This window comes from Myxine glutinosa, chromosome 1 (genome assembly GCF_964187855.1).
Source record: "Myxine glutinosa chromosome 1, kmMyxGlut1.1, whole genome shotgun sequence".
NCBI lineage: Eukaryota > Metazoa > Chordata > Myxini > Myxiniformes > Myxinidae > Myxine > Myxine glutinosa.
The window spans coordinates 47,644,493-47,665,478 of NC_136261.1; the positions used below are offsets into that span (position 1 = coordinate 47,644,493).

A 20,986-nucleotide genomic window follows, 5' to 3' on the forward strand; every position below is an offset into this window, starting at 1 on the left:
TTCTCTGCGCTTTGACAATCCCTAGCCCATCTATGACATGTCTTCTAGTCTAGTTCCCTTTTCTGTGCTCTGACCCTCCCTAGCCCATCCAACACACGTTAATCTCGCAAACCCACCTGACTGTTTCAATTTTTAAAATACAGGATTATTTTGCCCACCACTCTTTTGTTCCTTTTTTTCCTCACATTTGCGGAATTGCATTACCGAAGGTGTTCAATCCCACATATCACTCCAGGGGATTCAAGGAAGCACTGCACCTCCATTTGATGTCATCCACCAATCCTTCCTCATATTTTCTACACCCATTAACCATACCTAATCAATCCTCTTCCATGCAGGTTACAGTCTCCCCTCCTTTGCATTCATTCTTCTACTCGTCAAGTACAAATGTTGCCCACCTGTCAAGCTCATTGCCTCTTTACCCTGTCATCTCTCTCTTCAAATAGATCTCATACGAAAAGAAAAGTGGGAATAAAAGCAGTTGCTCAAATGGGGTTTCTACTTTTGCAATCTCTGTCAATGAATCCACATTCAAAAAGGTTGAAAGCCAAACAGCTCTTGATTTTACCGAAAGCACACCAACGGCGAAACCTGGGAATCAGGAATCGATTAAACTGAAAAATAATAAAGGGATGAAACATCAAAAGGTATGACACCAAACATCATAGAGGAAGAAAACCATAAAATTTGAAAGCTATCCACAAATTAAAGCATTTGAGGTTACAAATGGTGTAACCAAATCAGCCAAGAACCCCATTATTCCTTTTTCATAACAACTAAAAACTATCTACATAGAAACAGAAACCAATATATTGTGTGTACCCAATTAAATCCATCGACTGGAAGAAGGTAGCACACTGCACAAATCATTATGTTTTCAACTTAATTAATCTCTCACCCCCAAATTGGATGTTAAAATGTGAGCACAATCTTTGAGTAACACTTAGGTCATTTCTGTATCACGAGATGTAAATTTTATATAGTCACGTGCCCTGGCAATGGAAACAGTACCTCTGGGCGTCAGGGCTGAGCTCCCCACATCGCCCAACCACCCCTTTCCCAGGCATTGCGCCAACAGGCGTAGAGCTATACGGAGCTCTTAAAGAGCAGCGAATGCAAGTGGGGGAAATATGGGGGCCTAATGATTAATTCCGCCCACGGAAAACTCAGTTGGCAATGCTTTGTGAATAAGCAATGAAAAAATATTTTACAACAAAACAACGAAAAAAAAAACAACCTTTCCTTAGATAATTATGGAACCAAACTAGAGTTCCGAAATGTGGTGAATATCTAAAAAATAGAATTCGTCATCTGTCTGTCGATGACGAACAGGCAGTCTGTCTGTTCGCGTTTTTTTGCAAAGACCGCTGGGCCGACAACCACCAAATTTGGCACACTGACCAAGTCTGACCCGGGGATGGTCCTCAGGCTATTTTCATCCACCACCTCGGCCTTTAAAGACCCTGAAGGACCCAATACCCTGCTTTACATGCTTCAGAGAAGACTTTTTACATGCTTGAGAGATTAAACCCCTTCAGACTCCAAATACCTCTATGAGCCCCAAGACCCTTAAGGCCAACATTAAGACCCTTCAAGACCTCAATGACCAGGAACACCCCAAAGACCTTGAATACCCTTTCAACACAAGACTTGAATACCCTTTCAATACAAGACACCTCTCGATCTCTTCACCCTTTAGACCTTTAGACCTTTATACCCCTTAAGTCACTTTGCACCCATTTGACCTTAACACCATTTAGATCCCTTACAGCTTACACCCTTCAAACAGATTAGACAGCTTGAACCCATGACCATTTAGACTTTAGAGCTTTAGACCACCTGGACCTTGAGAAATAAATTAGACCCTTCCACCCCCTTAGACACTAACTATTATTGGAATGTACCCTTAAGACCATCTATAACCTTTTAAGTGCACACCACACAAACATCTATAGTCATTTTGCAAAACAGACTACTTTTTTCAGCAAGTAATGCACAAATTTGACCCACTCAGAGGGTGGGTCCTCTGCTATTTAATATACTAGGGCATGCCCGTACTATATCTATATCTAAAATTATATCCCCCCCCCCCCTCTATTTACATGAAATGGTTTGGTCCAAAGCGAACGGCTTGCGAGTACGGTGACAATCCCCCCCCTCTATTTACATGAAATGGTTTGGTCCAAAGCGAACGGCTTGCGGAGTTTGGTAAAGAAATCGCCATAGCATGCACAAACGTGCAGGAAAGCGAAAGAATCGCAAATTAGTTTTAATTAGTTTTAAAACATCGTTTAACGCCAACATAGCGGCAACATAGTTTGCCAACGTGAAATAAATGAATACGCTCTCAAATGTGCCGTCCGAGGCAGAGTCTGTTCGCCACGTTCGGCACACGTGATAGCTCGCTGCTCTCTGATTGGTTGAATCGTTTTTTGGACATAGCTCGGTAACTACTTGTCCGATTAATATGAAACCTTGAAAAGGCACATCCTCGGGTCCCCAGCAATATACCTGGCAAGTTTAAAGTATATCGGACCCGTGGTTGTCGAGAAACAGCGGTCACAGACATACAGACATACATACATACATACACACAGAGATTACTGGAATTATAGATAGATAAAGAAAATTTGTTTGTTTCTTTTTCTTTGTTTATGCATTTTGACCCTGCAGGAACCAGTGTGACCAAACTTTGCAGGCCTCCTCTTTCATCCAAAGGAAGGTTGAGGGCTATGTTTTGATAAAAAAAAGTTGACCTCAGATAAAACCAGATAATTGGCATTGAAGGTTGAATTGGGTCTTGCACTTATACACTGCATGGGTTTTTTTTTTCTCCCAGGAGCAATCAAGTAATATGTATTGTGAAGATCGTATGTTGACGTTGTAATGATTTGGTGTCAACAACACAAATTTAATTATCAGAGTATTTCATTGAATTTCTCTGGGCAACACCGGGTTCTTAGTTGGTGGTAAAATAAAGCAACACAATTTAATCTATTTAATAAAGCAGGAGTGCTGTCCGTCTGTCCCCAAACTACTCCCTCAGTTTAGGAGCCAGCCCTGCCAAACTTTCTGTGGAACATTTTAGGGTCCCACCGGGTGTCCTAAGTTGATTTGGGAGGTTTCATAAATTTCTCAATACAATTATGATTTTGAGTTTCCACCCATACGAAACTGCTCCCTCCCCGCATGTAAACTCATTCACAGGTTCAGCATTAGCAGTTTCGCCATTTCCCACATGTGGAAACATTCACTGGTTCGGTAATATGTCAATACAATCGAGATTTTGCGTTTCCACCCATACAACACCGATCTTTGTGTGCAAACACATTTGCGGCTTCGGCAATGTCTCAATACATTTGAGATTCTCCGTTTACACCCATGAAATGCCGCAATTTTTCCGTATGCAAATGACATTTTCGGATTCACATTCCAATGCCATGTACATTACACACCCTCTGGTGGGGTCAGTCGCAGTAAGTTTTTTTGCCCAAGTCATTTACCAACCGGCTATCTATACCTGATGTTCAATTGAAAGTGGCACAGGAATGCAGAATTTATTGGTTCATGGTTTCCGCATTTGTGAAACTGCAAATGCAAATCCGAAAATGTCGTTCTGCAAACACTTTCCATATTTTCCATTTACTTTTGAACACTCAAAGGTGCAACACATACCACGCGTCCTACACATCCCTGCTCACGTCCTAAAGTGGGTAGAGTTTTCATCAAAATTTCTAAAAACAATTTTTTTTTTGAGATTTTTAGCTCCCACATGCATAGCATCGGTACCTCGCTAGTGTAACAATTACAATCAGAGCTTCAGGAAGCATTGCAGGATAGGGATGTTTGGAGTAATCTGATGATGAGTATTACCAGAGCAGAAGTCCGACAAGACTTGATCAAACTAGACAACTAAATAACACCACAAAAGGGCTGGCAGGATAGCAGAGAGGTATGATCGTCGCCTTTCAGATGTCTGGCCTGGGTTTGAATCTGGCCCAGCAACAAACAGTCATCCTGGTGTTTCACATGCATCATTGGATGCAACATCCATCAGTAGGATGTTAAGCTGGATGACCTGCACATCACCACTAATTGCTGATGGATGTCAAGGATCCCAAAGTGTAATTTGCAAAGAGTAGGTGAGTTATCACCAGGAACCCAAACAAACTGCAAACTCCTGCCATGACTGACGACTGGTAAGACAACAGCAAACTGCCCAGCGTAACCAAACCGTCCAGCATAACCATCTCAAAGATCAAGCATCGACGGCACCATCGACGGTCTGTAAAGGGTATGATGACGATGACGGTCCCATAAAATTTCCTTTTTGAATGGATTCTCACAAAATAAGGAAAGCATCAAAGCAAAGATAATTGTATCTGGTGACCACAAATGATCAGTAACACAATTTTAATTATCAAAATAGGTGATTGCGACTCTCAAAGTATCAAAATGCCATCACGCCTTTAGAATCCTCATGAACACCAAAGACTAGTACACAGCACCAAAACCAAAGTGATGAGACAAAATTGGTCCAGATGTGTTTATTAGGGCTAACATGTACACCACACATTGGCAGGCCATGGAGCACAGAGATTTGGCATTTTATGAAATAATATGCATCTAAAAAGGCGACATGAACGCCTTCTTCAGTTCTTGCTAGCCATGCCTACCCGTCGCTTACCTGATAGATTAAATCATAAGACAGCATGTTGCACTACAAGCATAATGCTCGTCTTAGTCTCAATGAGGATGGAAAATGAAGCAAAACACACCAAAAAGAACACAGCTGTTATTGTTGCTACTGTCGTTAAGTTTGTAATTGTTGTTTGTGTGCTCCCTCGGTGTTCTAAAATACATTTTTCTCTTGTTTCAAGAAGTATGACGATAAAATTTTGTATGGCTCCTTCCATGCCCATCACTATTATAAATGGTTCCTGCTGTCTTACCATTGGAATCACTACATTAGTGCTCTGGGTCCTACTTCTTCTTCCGCCACCCCAGAACAACAGGCACCATTATGATTAAACGGGGATTAATTTTTGTTCTAAGTTAATCGATTAATTATATATTAACTTTTCAACCAAGTAAATGGATTATATATTAACTTTCCAAACAAATTTCCAACCAGGCCACTAGTCGGCCATCTTGAATCTGATCTAAAAAAAAATGACAGCCGTCATTCATAATATGTGTGCAAAGTTTGAACAAAACTGGTAAATGCATGTTTGATAACTGGTTGAGGATGTGGTCAATGTTGGGTTTTTTTGTTTTTTACAACTAAAATGGCCGCTGGTCTACCAGTTGGCCATCTTTGATCAGATCGCAAAATAAAGTGAGGTGCACGTTATGCCATCATGTACTCTGCTTGTGTCAAGTTTGAACAAAAGCGAACCATGCATATTCAAGAAATGGTTGACAACATGTTCAACTTCTGTTTTTTTTGTTTGTTTTTTTACAACTACAATGGCCACCAGTTGGCCATCTTTGTTCGCAACGCAAAACAAAATGATGTGCATGGGTGTACCGTCATATATTGTCTTTGTGCCAAGTATGAACAAAATTGGTCATACATCTCCGAGATATGGTTGTGGGCGCATGGAGGGACGGATGGACGGACGGACGAGACCCAATCCATAGCCCCCATTTCTGACTCAGTCCAACGGGGGCTAATAATCTCTACTACTATCACTCATATAAATAGCCCCAATTATTCGACTTTCCTTATGGGGTTGGACGGGGAAATTTTTGGCCCAAGTTGTTCACAAAGCAACTTGCAAGGCCCGGTGATGGATTAAAGTTGGCAAGAATTTGTCCAAGGTGCCTGTGATAACACTCGCATAAAGCTCACCCACAAACTATTGCTCACAGACAAGACACCTATCCCAATATCCGGCATTGTAATGAAAAATACCGCCTATGAAGCACCAATCCCACAGGTTACAGTAGGTTCAGGAATCGAAACTACACTGTGCTACCTCTGCACTATCCTGGCAGGACTGTTCTGAACAAAGCATTAAGCTCTTCCATCTTAATAAAGAAAATTATAGATGAAAAAAAACAACAAAAAAAACAACATATGGCAGGGCCAATCTCCACTAGATTTGGCATACATACCAGGGGGTAGTCAGGTCATGGACACAAAAAAAAAATTCTCATTGTGATACAATGTAAGTGGTCTAATGACCCCTGCAGACAGAGGGCATTACGAGACCACGACTCAAAAATACATTTTCCCGATGATGATGATGACCCACAAGATCCACCAGGCTGCTCTGGGAGGGAGCAGGTGTTTCTAGTTATTTAAACTCCCAACATTGGTATTGAATATTGTTAATGTTTCCCTTGCTGTAATCATTTTTTGCTACTGGCCAGGCCATTCATGTTATCAGTCACAGTTCCTTCATTTATAGCCTCGCAGCCATCCTCTAGCTTAAAAGAATCCTTAATTCCTTCCTCTAATCCCACCAAAAACCTTGCTGCCCTTTTCTGTATCAAAGGAAAAAGGGAAGGAATTAAAAAAAAAAAAGTAAGAAATAATAATAAAAGGATGAAATATTTAAGAAAATAAATATAAAAAAGGATAAAGAAAGAAACGAGTCTTTGAAAATGTAGGCTGAGGATCCAGTTTCTAAAAGCAGGCCATTGTTCACAAAGCATGGCAGGGCCAGATAATTTGCTGCTTGAGGAAATCCAATCCAGAGCAAAACGCGCTTTGCAGTCGCATGATCGGAGCCTTCTGATATTGAAAAGTCAAATTAGAGAAAATCATTATACTTTCAGCTTCCTCCACGAGTGCGAATCCAACGATAAATTTTGACGAGCGGCAGTGTCAACGATAAATTTTGACGAGCGGCAGTCTATTTACCCAAGCCCGCTTTTATGCACCATCAGCGCCATTGTGCTCGTTACGTCTGCTTCTTTGCTCTTTCCTTGCAAACACCTTCTCTATAAATCGCACCCTCCACATTATTTATGAACGCACAACGAAAATGGCCACCAAAACGCAGAGATTAGCTCGGTGACTGCCAAACGCAGTGTGGCCGTAGAAGCAGGAAGTGACCGAAAGGCCCTTTTGCATGATTTACAAGTTAATGCGCAATTAGAATCATCTCATCCGTGGACATCATCCTTCCAAACGCCACATATAGGTGTGAACAGTCGGCACTGACAGAAGTGGTTTGCAGTGTTGAAAAGGGGAAAGGAAAAGTAGTGACGTACCTCAGCAGGCTTGCCGGAGGGCACGTCATATATACCATCTTTCAGCTGATTAGAAGGAACCTGCAAAGGGACAACAAACAAGAGGATACACATTGATTGGGGCGGCAAATGGAGAAAGGCTTTGAAGGGGCTGAGGTATGACGGTGGGAAGAGGATTCAAGAGCAGGAAAAGGTTAGCGGGCTATGCACCGGCTGACTTCCATCGTCCCCATCATGTCCCACTTAGACTTGAGCAGTAATTTGTCCTCGACACATTTTTCCCGGTGAAATTAAACATCCGACAAAAGGACACCCCAATCAGCCTCATGTCTCAAGGTCATCTACCTGACATGAAATGGGCTTCCGTTCAAAATCAAGAGGCTAATTTGTGCATGGAATGAAAACTGTAGTGACAATGAATATTGGGAATATGGTGAATGATCCCAAAAAAAAAAACCCAAGAAAAATAAATAAAGCAAAGGAAATGATATATGACAATCATAGTTCATGCATTGCATGGTATACTGAACCATAAGACACAAACACCATGATATGAGCACAAATGCTATGAGGCGTGCAGGGTATATTTATGGTCCATTGTACATGACAAACAACTTACCTGGTATATGTTTTCCTCGCCCTCAAGACTGGGCTCAAACATAATGTACTTAAAGAAATGACAGGAAAAAAAAAAAAAAACAGGACGAGAGGGACAATAAGGGGGCAATAAATTAATAACAATAGAAAGTATTTTTCGAATTAACATTATTGCAAAAGTCATGGAACAGGGCACACGCCTATGCTGGTTGATGAACCTGCAGTTGAGATTGGCCATTCTGTCCAGGCACAAACAATTCAATATTATTAAACGGAAATCACTTCGTCTTAGACAGGACAATGCAGAAGCAGGGGTGGTATTGTTCCACTTACAACTTTTATTGTGGATGCTGGCATTTTTATGGTAAGGGGGATATAAATATAACCTGCAATCAGGATATCGTACAAGGGTCTTGTGCAGAATTAGACAAAGGTCTCTGACACTTTTTCAAATAAAAAACAAAACACGTGCATCTGGAAAGCCGAACCATTGTAATCATCGTGCAGTGAGAAAGCCCATCCAACAACTTGCAGGCCTCATCCTCAATTATATAATATGTGGCTTACATAAACAGGCTTACCGGACAGGAAGGCACATCATACAGATGGACCTTTTATTTGGAACAACCACCTCAATGCATCATATATGTGACACGTTGGAAAACAAATTACTTTGCGATTCAATATTATATATGAGCTTACAAAGATTAAGCAATGCACATGCATTTGCTTAGGTCAGGTCACGTGGGGAGAGGGAATGGTGGAGGTGAAAGAATAAACCAATAAACCAGGCGACAAACCAGTGCCACAAATTATGGGCAAGACAGGACAGACTGGTCCAACACACTCAGGTGAATGACCGGTCAGACCAGGGCAACGGACTGGTGCCACGGACGTGACAGACCGGGTGATGGACCAGTCCCACCGATGGAAAAGACTCGGGCAATGTACCGGTACCACCGACGGGACATACCAGGGCAATGGACCAGTGCCACAGACGGGACAGGCCGGGGCAACGGAACGGTGCCACAGACGGGACAGGCCGGGGAAACGGAACAGTGCCACCGACGGGACATACCAGGGCAATGGACCAGTGCCACAGACGGGACAGGCCGGGGCAACGGAACGGTGCCACAGACGGGACAGGCCAGGGCAACGGAACGGTGCCACAGACGGGACAGGCCAGGGCAACGGAACGGTGCCACAGACGGGACAGGACAGGGCAACGGAACGGTGCCACAGACGAGACAGGACAGGGCAACGGACCGGTGCTACAGATGGGACAGACCGGGGCGACGGAACTGTGCCAAAGACAGGACAGTTTGGAGTGACGGACCAGTGCCACAAATTATGGCAGGACAGGATAGAGCAACTGAATGGTCCAACAGACCAGGGTGATGGACCAGTGCCACAGACAGGTCAGACCGGGGAAATGGACAGGTGCCACAGAAAGGACAGACCGGGGCAACGGACCAGTGCCACAGACGGGACAGACCAGGGCGACGGACGTGTGCCACCGACGGGACAGACCAGGGCGACGGAACGGTACCACAGATGGGACAGACTGTGGCAACGGACCAGTGCCACAGACGGGACAGACCAGGGCGACGGACGTGTGCCACCGACGGGACAGACCAGGGCGACGGCCCGGTGCCACAGAAAGGCCAGACCGGGGCAACGGACCGATGCCACAGATGGGACAGACCAGGGCGACGGCCTAGTGCCACAGAAAGGATAGACCGGGGAAATGGACAGGTGCCACAGAAAGGACAGACCGGGGCAACGGACCAGTGCCACAGACGGGAAAGACCGGGGCAACGGACCGGTGCCACAGACGGGAAAGACCGGGGCAACGGACCGGTGCCACAGACGGGAAAGACCGGGGCGACGGACCGGTGCCACAGACGGGAAAGACCGGGGCGACGGACCGGTGCCACAGACGGGAAAGCCCGGGGCGACGGACCGGTGCCACAGACGGGGCAGACTGGGGTGACGGACTGGTGCCACAGACGGGGCAGACCGGGGTGATGGACCTCTGCCATAGATGGAAAGGACTGGTGCCACCGAGGGAAAAGACTCGTGCAATGGAATGGTACCACAGACGGGACATACTGGGGCGATGGACCTTTGCCACAGACAGGACAGTTTGGGGTGACGGGCCAGTGCCACAAATTATGGCAGGACAGGATAGAGCAAATGACCAGTCCAACAGACCAGGGTGATGGACCGGTGCCACAAAGTATGGCAGGATAGGATAGAGTGACTGACCGGTCCAACAGACCAGGGCGACCGACCGGTGCCACATACGGAAAGGACCGGGGTGACAGTTTGGTTCCACAGACGGGGGGAAAAAAAAAAAAAAAAAAAAAACTGGCGATGGACCGGTGATACAGACAGGACAGACCGGAAGATGCCAGTGCCATAAATTGAACAGACAAACAAGTGGATGCCTTCCCCCTTCCATTCTGCACTTCACACATATCAAGGCTGACAAATGGAGAGGTTCGGTGGTATAGCTGCCACGAGATTTAATTCAAAGCAGGTGATTATACTACAGAAAGGCAACCAAACCAATTGATAGCACTCTATATTGACCTTTAGGCCCTGAGGCAATGTCAATTCATTTTTGGGGTTTCTCCCCCACCCCCCAACAATGACCTAAGGCTTGTGGAGGATCCTGTACATATAGTACGTGCAGAGAAAGGTTACTATCGAGCCTCGGAAGTGCTTTGACATTAATTTTACACATAGGTAACTATAAGGAAACCAACACGACAGTGGATTTTGAAATAAGATCCTTGCATTTTGGGCTAATGTTCAGATGGGAAAAGGGAACAACAAACATGTCAATCCCCATAAGACTAAATTATTCTTGTACTCGCTTCAGTTTGTGGAAACATGCGTGAACCTCTACATGATACAATAAATCTTGTGTATTTAGGATTACATTTAGCGAATCGCAATCACTGCTGGTGACAGATGTGATGAGCAAATGCTTTTCCTAACATTATTGATCCCTTATAGATCATCGATTGGCATCATCGATCCCTATACCTCATCGATAAGCACGATTGATGGGCAATCCCATTTCAATAAACGGATTTCAACTGCACGTAATAAACGGTGAAAGGGTGAATTTTTCAAATAATCAAAATGCATTGAACCATTGTGAACAAATTTGACATCTCTCTGGGTCCATGCGCTTCTCTCAACGCCAGAAAGAGCACAGGGCCGCAAAAGTGACGTCTACCTTGTATTACAAGGGTGTCACGTTTGATTACCAAAACCAAGGTTGAATGGTTAACGACTGTGTTCTTCAGAAAACAAATCGTTTATAGTCTTAACATTGCATGGATGCACTAGACTAGACAAAAGCACCCAAGCCACCGTTCCTCTACCAGCCCCAGCCGGGCCTTCCTCATTTTTTTCATTCTCCACCTGACTTCATAAACCAATGAATCAATTAAGACTGGGTTTTGAGACGGTTGTAATTGGGTCACAGAAATTTTCTTTGTCGAGGCAATCTGTCATTGCGCTAATGTGAGCACGTGCGGCCATACATGCAAAGGGGAGGTAGAATCACGAGAAACCGATGCGAAGGATGCTGGTTTAATTACACGCTTGTATAACTTCCATTTGATATTTAGTTTGGTCATTCCTCGTGAACCTCGCAGCGATTATGAATCATCAGGTCCGTCACGCAAAATGATTCTGGCGATTGTGTTGCGTGGCACAAGAGTGAAGGATCTACGTTTGGGTGCACGAGAACGTGCACGATGGATTTCATCATTCTTGGAAAATTGTCCTTCATTCATGGCACCAAGACATCAGGGACTCCATTAAAGGATTGGCCACCCTATTTGCTTCGGCATTGCGATGCCGATGAATACACCTCGAGGCAAAACATTTTCCATGCATCGCCACCCACATGCCGTTCATGTTTATAATGGAGTAAAATCCATGAGGGGAGCGGAAGAAAAACATCATCCATCGTTTGTCCACCTGCGGTCCGATGAACACAATGTAACGCGTCCATTTTAGTCTCCATCCACCAAATGAGACCTCACCTGCCAGTCTTACCGTGGACCCGCTGCGAGCGCATCAACCTTTCGGAGCCACCATCATCCAACATTTCCACAAGCATATTGAAGTTTGCATTAAAATAAAAATCTTCGAGCGTCAAAAGGCCAATTCCACAACATCATGTCAAAAGGAAAAAATAATAACGACTTCCACAAATTTGGGATTATTAAGCCTTGCTTCAATATAGCTAGTGCTTCCGCATAATGATCCAATATATCCGCTAACGAAAACAAAGCATCTCCCACAGCAATAACAGAAGATTGCAACCCTGTGCCAAACATCATACATGCGGAAGTCTCCCAATATTGTGGTACCTGATAAATTGGATCGTCCTCCTCTTTGGCAGGCTGGTGCAGGCAGGGGCAAGGTGAAATAGTAAGAATAAAGAGAAAAATTTAAGGCCATGCGGAGTGTTAAACAAGAGGATATAATAGAGGGGAAAAGAGGGCAGGGTGGCGAAAAAAAAGAAAAAAAGAAGACCTGTAAATTAAACAGGATAGTTTATAGCTGGGCCTAGAATAAAACCCAGGCTAGACAGAGCATGGACTGTGAAGGAAGACGCCCTTGAACAGTTGGAGATAACGTTTCAGGCAGAATGCGTAATCATCATATATTTTGCATACCGAGGGAGAAATTGCAGCAATTTGTGAACAGGAAGAAGTCGGATGAAGGATTGCAATGGAAACCCGGAAAAAAAGGGGCCGCAGATACGTCGCCATTAATTTTATAATATAGTACGCATTACATGTTAAATTATATACGAGTGTTAAGAATTCTTCCAATGATCTGAACACAGTTGCTAATGTCAGCAGAAACACGACAGGACAAAGACGGAAAATGGTGGGAGTTGAGGGGCAGAAGCCGGGGTATAGCGTGCGCCTTTTGTGTGAAATGCCGTGATCACAAAGTAATTTTGAGGACAAGGTTTGCGACGACCTCAATTTGTAGATGGATTGCAATTACATCACCTCACTACAGCTTACACTCTGATCTGCTATTAGGGTAGACGAGCGACTGCATGAAAGCCGCAGCATAGCCTGCAACGGGCGTTCATACAAAGAGACACTTCCAAGGATTTTGATGATTTATCTCCTGATGCAAAACATATTTATAAGAAAATTCCTTACAGCTTGAAGAAAAGCCTGACGTAACTCCCAGCATCAGGTGGTGGCCAAAAAAACAATGCCCCGACATCGTCAGCTATCATTCTCACAACAAGCGCCTTCAAATTTACGATTCGTGTGCCATGATCTACACAGAGGGACGGTTCTGCCGAGCAGATTATTGGCTAAGGTTACAATACTGGATGGGTCAACACTGACACAGGAAGCAGGTGCAGGAATTTGGAATTTATTCAGGCTGCTGGCAAGTACTCACCTACTCTGTGATGGGATCTTTAACGTCCACAAACATCAGGACGACACTGGAAAGCTTGGTCGACACGTTCAACTCCAAGTTTGACAGCTCAGACGAATGTGCATACCGTTATGGAAAGTTATGGAGTCCGAGAATTATTTTGTCAGTGGATGGTGTAGGAAGTTCCAAGCAAAAGCTCAACCCACAGGAAGGGTACATGCACCTTAACAAGGAACTTTGATGGAGGAGCCTCCCATTTGGTCCACCATGCCTGTGTTACACCAACACCAGACCAAACAAGTCCGTCCCATTCCACAGATGCAATGTCAATAGAGGAGTGGGCTGTTTGGGGGGGGGGGGGGTGGGCGGGGTTAGGGTTAGTGCCAGATTTGCAAACAAAATAATATTTAAACAAAAAGTTGTTTTTAATTAAATAATTAATATGAATAATTTTGGGTGTTTTGATGTTTTTGCTACAAGTCCTGCCAATATCCCTGTACTCCTCTATCTTCAGTGCTGGTATATACCCATCAAATTCCAACTTGAACCCATCTACACTTTCTGCTGGCACGACCTTTCCAGGGAGACCATTCCATGCATTAACTACTCGGTGAAAGACCACTGCGTTAACACCGTCCAAACTCTCCTCCTCTACTCTCAGGCTAGGGCCTCTGGTCTATCACTGTCTATTCTGCTGAAAAACTCTTGTGCACTCTCTTTAATTATACTCCTCGTTATCTTCAACATCTCAATCAAATTCCCTCCTTTCTAATGTACAAAGTCCTGTCTCCTTCAGCCGATCCTCATAGCTTAGTCTAGCTCCCCTGCAAATACAACTTAAACCCTCTTAGCTTTACCGATCGGGGCCTGCCACTGTGCTGTCTGCTTATCCCGTATATAGTAGAACCCCTTATACCTTTCCTATGTGACACGCTCCAAGATTGTCCCTTGCATCATGTAATCCATATTTTGATTATTCCTACCTATCCCCAACACCTTCCATTTATTTATGTTTAACTGCATCTGCCAATCGTTTGCCCAATCTATTAAAGTGTCAAGACTTTCCTGAACCTCATCACCTCCTCTCCTCTGACCTGCTATGTTCTTGACTTCCAAGCTTTGTGTCATCTGCAAATTTTAAAAAAAGCAAACTCTTAACCTCACTATCCAAATCATTGATGTAAATTATGAATAATAATGGTCTCAGTACTGATCCCTGATAGTACCCCACTACTATCTGTCCATCGAGACGACGATGGTGCCAATCATCACTATGTTGGGGAAGGTGAGGTGAGCTAGTTAATTAGCGGCAGTGAACCTTGAGGTTGGTCAAGAGGCCCAACCCTTGACAGACACATTCGACCGCCCCTCATTCTACCAAAATGGTTATTGAGGGCCAGGGTTGCTGTAGTGGTGGTGCCTGGCCTCGTTCCCCTCTTCGTATTGACGAAAGCTGTCCTCTTCAAAGCTGCGGACCCTGCTTTTGCAAGCAGCAGTCTTCAGTTTTCACTCGTGAAATGTTTTCAAGCCGCTTAATGTGCCTGCAGTACGTGGTCCATGTCTCAACTGCAAAAGTGATGGAATCTATCGGGAAGGACAATACCTTTGTAAACAGTGACCTTTGTACAAACAGCAAGGTTCTGGTTATCAAAGACCTGAACCTTGAGATCCCCAAAGGCCGAATTTGCAGCTTGAATCCGAGTTGTGACTTCGGCACCGATGGTGGCCTCATGATATGGCACCGCCAATGTATGGAAACGTGTCAAGAGTCTTGAGAGTTGCATCATTAATGGTGATCGGGACATTTCTGCGCAGCCGACCTGGCAACGGACGAAGTATCTTAGCCTTCGGGATACAGATGGTCGAACTGAAACACGTTATTGCATTTGAAAAAGTGATCCACGATGTTGTGAAGGTACCCCACAGAGTGGGCCACCAGGTCGCAGTCATCAGGAATACAGAAGTTCCTTAGTGAGAGCGATAGGTATTTATGAGGATGCTTGTGGCCTGCACAGATTAAAATGCTTCCCATTGGTGCGGAACAGTCAGAGGATTCCTAACAAAAATGCAGAACAGCGGAAACATGACAGCATTGCTTTACACCGATAGTGACGTCAAAGGCAGGTGCTAGGTCACTATCAACGAGCACGCACCCCTGCATTCCATGGTGGAGCTTTCTGACAATGGCAGTAAACTTCTCTGGGCACCTGAACTTCTTGAGAAGCTGGCACAAAGCATACCTGTTGACTGAATCAAATTGTTTTGTCAGCTCCACGAAGGCTGTGAATAAATCTTTCTGATGTTCACTTCATTTTTCTTGGTTCTGCCTCATGTCAAGATCATGTTTGTGATTTCCCTGCCAGGCCTGAAGCCGCTCTGCAAATTTTGGATAATGCTGTTCGTAAAGGTGAACATCAGCTTGGAGAGCACCTTGCCCGCAAATGATAGGATATAAGTCTCCCTGCAAGCATTGTAGTCTATCTTGGAGCCCTCCTGCTTGGAGAGTGGCAGGATGATGGCATCCCTCAAGTCTTGGGGCATTGTCTCCGATTTCCAGATGTTGAGGAAAAGCCTCAAACGTCTCAGTTTGAGGGCAAGTGGTCTGTTCTTGAACACCTCAGGCGGTATTCCATCGAATCCTGGTGCTTTCACATTGTGAACGAGCTTGACCACTTGCTCAAAATTCGGCCATAACAGGTGGATTAGCTATTTTGGGCCACACAGGGTAGTCCAGTACCAGGTTAATACTAGCAGAATCAAATGTTGAGGGTCTATTCAGCACCTCGGATAAGCATTTGGTATTTGGCGCTGTGCAATGTCCTGCTGCTCCTTCAGGAGTCGGTTGCCACCTGCGTTGGAGTGGAGCTACATTTGTGGATGGTGGAGTAACCTCCGATGTGGTACCTCATCAAATTCCATCAAAGTATAGATATACTACATCCACTGCACTCTCCTCATAAACCCAATTATCTGCTTCATAGAACTCCAAAAAATTAGTTAATCATGAAGTCACTTGAATAATTCGTACTAATTACCTTGAATTTATTAAAATGGTTCTCTATTCATTCCTTCATTAAAGTCTCACCTTCCCCATAACAGAAGGCAAGCTAACAGGTTTATAGTTTCCCCAATTCTGTGGAGCCTTTCTTAGATAACAGCATTACTTTTGCTACTCTCTAACCCACCGGTACCTGTCGTGGCTCCAATGAGCTGTTAAAGATGTCCGCTTATCTGCTCCGACATGTCCCTCAATACACTAGGATGCATACGATGTGGTCCTGGAGCCATATCTTCTCTTAGCTTTCTTAACTTTCTCCACTCCTACCTGGATCTCCTCCAACATACATTCCTCACCTCCTTGATAGATACTTTCAGCTATTGGTAAATCCCTGGGCTGTTCTTGTGTAAATGTTGACGTTAACTATTCAATCACTAACCAATCTCGCTGGGATATTACTCAACAGGCCTATACCTGCCTTACCCTGTTCCTTACCACATTGTTTTTGCAATATCATTGGCCTGGGCCACATATCCTATACAATTTCCTTCCAGATACAGCAAAGGCCTTACAGGCTGGCAGGATAGCCTAGAAGTATACATATGTCAAGGAGCTGTCTTTCCTGGGTTTGAATCTCGAACCAGCTATAAATTGTCACCCTGGTATTTAGCGATACTGTCTGACGACTCATCTGCAAGCACTGGTCATTGATGTACGTTAAAGATCCAAAAGGTGTCTTGCGCAAAGAGCAGGTGAGTTATCGCCGGGACACTGAACAAATGCTAAATTCCTGGCCAAGCTCTCTCGCCACTTAACAGATATGCTGTGCACCCCCCACCACCATTCAAACCAATGAAGGCCTTTATCCAGTGGTGAACTGAACACACAGGCTGAGAATAATGAGACATTCCTGAAATATTGAAACAGAATGCAAATGAATCCCAAATAATCACCAAAACAGCACATTTAAAATATATAAATAAATAAATAATGCCTGTGACAGTGGAAAATTAGTCAAGCTGTTTTCTCATTCCTTAATCCAGTATAGTTTTACAAGAAAGAAAAAAAAGTATCTGTAAATGTTATCCCACTGATCAAAAATATTGTAAGTACTAAAAGGACATACCATATTACCATATCCCATTGCATTGATGGCAATTTATTCGATCTCCGCCTTTTGTGCACACACAGCACCATGACCTCCATGATAGATTAACTCCTCTACGCAGATGATGTAGCCTTTGCTAGATGCAACGCGACTCATCTACAGCTCCTCGCTAACAGTTTAAATACTGCATGCCAGGAATGGGGTCTTGCCATCAGCATAGATAAAATTGTAGTTCTCCACCAGCAATTTGACATGCCTCCTGAGATCACAGCAGGTGACTATGCTGAGGTCAGTTTCAGACGTCACCAATCTAGGAATTATGTCGAATGATGCCCGCATAGACCTTGCCATTCAACCTAGAATCGCCGGGGCTTGAGGCATTTCCCACTTTCTCAAATTCCGTGTGAGGGAGCCGAATGGAATTTCCACTTGGACGAAGCTCCGAGCCTTAGTCCTTCCAGCACTGCTGCATGGCTATGAAGCCTGGGTGACCCTGGTATACAGCATCTCAGGAAATTGACACATTTCCATCAACGATTCCTTCGACAAACCCTTTACTTTAAGTGGTGGCGTATGAAATCCAACAATGAAGTGCTCGACATCACAAAGTCTGAGTCCATTGAGATTACATGTTGCAGCAGACTTTGCTGGTTAGGACGTACCTGCTGCATGCAGGCCCTTCCCTTGGCCAAGCAAACCTTGGTTGATGAGCTCAGCATTGGCAGTCATAAGAGGGGTCATCCCTAGCAACGTTGGAAGGACTGATCAGACGTCCGGACGTCCGATCCGATCAGATCCGATCCGATCGTCCGATCAGAAGGACTGATCAGACGGTGGCTCTTTCGGTTGGAAGATGACTGGTATGACCTGACTGCGGAATGCAACGAGTGGTGCCACTACCTTTTGAATGGTAGGAAGTTAGCAGAGTAGGCCTTGCATGACCGGTCCATTACAAGATGATAGTGCTGCTGAGATAGACAAGCTAGATGTGTGTAGGATTCCCCATCATCACACCTGACAGGGATGATGACTGATAATTAATTGATGACAAAAAGCAAACAAGAATGACAATCCTATTTACAAGAAGAACGGCACTCGGTAGAGCGCAAAACTTTACCAAGCTGAAAAGTTAATGTTTTGTATCCACTGATAGACCGGAACTAGAATCAGACATGAACCAAAATCGAATCGCTTGTTCTCGTCACCGAACCAACTCGTCCACGAAGTTTAGTCATAACTCGTCCGTAGCTTTTTTTAAATATCATGTAATATATCGCTTTTCGCCCGATCTCTCAATGGTGAAGACTGAAGAATGACTTAAAAATTTTAAGTCATTCTCGTATCCGAATCCATATTCAGATCTTCACCAAAATCGAATCGATTAGTCCTTGTCACACACCCAACCGGTACACCAAGTTTCGTCCAAGTCCATCCATAACTTTTTGAGATATCCTGCTATGCATCGGTTTTAGCCCAATCACTCAATGGTGAAGAATTACTTAAAAAATTAATTCTCATATCCGACTCCATATTCAGATCTTCACCAAGATCGAATCGATTTGACCTTGTCACGCACCCAACCTCTCCACCAAGTTTTATCCAAACCCGTCCATAACTTTGAGATATCCTGCAACGTATAGTTTTTGGCCCTATCTCCCAATGGTGAAGAACCACTTAAAAACATTATACGAGCTGGATCCGAATCTAGATATTCATCAAAATCGAATCATTTCGTCCTTGTCACTACCTCTCTGCCAAATTTTGTTTGAATCCATCGACAACCTTTTGAGATATCTTGTTCACAAACAAACAAGACGTCATGCAGAGCACGATACTTACAAAATCCACCCTATCCCCCCATCCAAAAAGGATGCCATTGATCCATCAAATTGTCCATTTCATCCAAATTAAAATTGACGATCTCGATCAAAGCTCGGGTTAATAGGATGAGAAGTGACGATTTTTCAAATGAAAATGGATGATTTTCGAAGTTTTACCTTGTGTTGACGTTTGACCTTTTGACCTCAAAATAGTTGGTTTCCAAATTCAGCGAGGCGCTATGCAAATGCTCTTAAATTTTCAAGTCAATTGGATGAAAATTCATTATTTTTCAGATGAAAATTGATGATTTGGGAAGTTTGACCTTTGACCTTTTGACCTCAGAAATAGTTGGTTTTCCAATTTAGTGATTCAATATACAAATGCTGTTCAATTTTCAAGTCAATCGGATTCAAAATGGCGATTTTAGAAATTTGACCTCCAGATGACCTTTGACCTCAATCAATAGGCTTCACAATTGTGACGACCTCTACAACTTGGTGAAGTTTCGTGGAAATCGGTTGAAAATTGTGACCTGTAGGCTGGTGACAAACAAACAGACAGAATAACAAACGCAACTGACCAATATACAGTGGAACCTTGACTTACGAGTGCCCCAACTCACGAGTTTTTCGAGATACGAGCCGTCGCTCCGGCAGTTTATTGCTTTGAGATGCGAGCCGAGATCCGAGTTACGAGCTTTCGCCACCCGGTCACGTGGTTATCTTGCCGTTCAAGTACGTATCTCTGTCGTATAGCGCTGCATTTTTTTTTTCGCATTTTGGTTATTTCGAGTTCACGCCGCCAGGTGGGTTCTGGTCACGTGGTTATCTTGCCGTTCAAGTACAGTACGTATCTCTGTCGTACAGCGCTGCATTTTTTTTTTCGCATTTTGGTTATTTCGAGTTCACGCCGCCAGGTGGGTTCTGGTCACGTGGTTATCTTGCCGTTCAAGTACAGTACGTATCTCTGTCGTATAGCGATGCATTTTAGTTTTCGCATTTTGGTTATTTCGAGTTTACGCCGCCAGGTAGGTTCTGGTCACGTGGTTATCTTGCCGTTCAAGTACAGTACGTATCTCTGTCGTATAGCGATGCATTTTAGTTTTCGCATTTTGGTTATTTCGGAAAATTTCATGTTCATGTCGAACATTTCATGTTCATGTTCATGTTTTCATGTTCATGCCATGCCAGGCCACAACTTGTTCAGAGTGCCGGCGATAGCTCGCCTTCTCTTTGTGGAAAACACGGTGAGATCCTTAACATCCAACAACTAATGGGACGCAAACGGGGCGCCCAGTTTAGCGGTACACACATTGATGAATCACCCTGCCTGTGATTCACCCATGACAGGTTATAGCTGGGTCGGGATTCAAACCCAGGCTGGACAGTTTAGACTTCAGAGTCAAGTGTGCGTACCTCCAGTCCAGGCCATCCTGCCAACTTGTATGCTACATACAGGTGAAATATAAAGCGCGAGATATTTTTATATATACTGTATATTTAAAAAAAAATTGGTGTGGTTTTTGGCGGGCTGGAACGGATTAATAGCATTTCAATGCATTTCAATGGGGAAATTTGATTTGAGATACGAGCAAATTGAGTTACGAGCTCGGTCACGGAACGAATTAAACTCGTAAGTCAAGGTTCCACTGTACTTGAAAAATCTTAGATGTTGCAGGTAACAAGAAATATGTCATGCACAGCACGATACTTGCGAAATCCCTAAAATAAGTTGTTGGGCTATGATGACCTCAAAAATAATTGGTCAAATTCATTGACTTCGTATGCAAATCCTTTTAAGATTTCAATGTCAATTGGATG

At 44.0% G+C, this 20,986-nt stretch overlaps 1 protein-coding gene across 4 annotated transcripts in view; it reads right to left on the reverse strand.

Annotated features, from left to right (window-relative positions):
• DAB1 (DAB adaptor protein 1) overlaps nucleotides 1-20,986 on the reverse strand; it is a 97,356-nt gene that overhangs the window by 26,220 nt on the left and 50,150 nt on the right. For 2 of the 4 annotated variants that reach the window (XM_068110765.2, XM_068110779.2), the window contains exon 6: nucleotides 7,225-7,284. The exons of the other annotated variants lie outside the window; for them this stretch is intronic. In XM_068110765.2, the coding sequence (XP_067966866.2) occupies nucleotides 7,225-7,284 (60 nt within the window). The remainder of the gene's footprint in view (nucleotides 1-7,224; nucleotides 7,285-20,986) is intronic. 4 annotated transcript variants of the gene reach the window in all.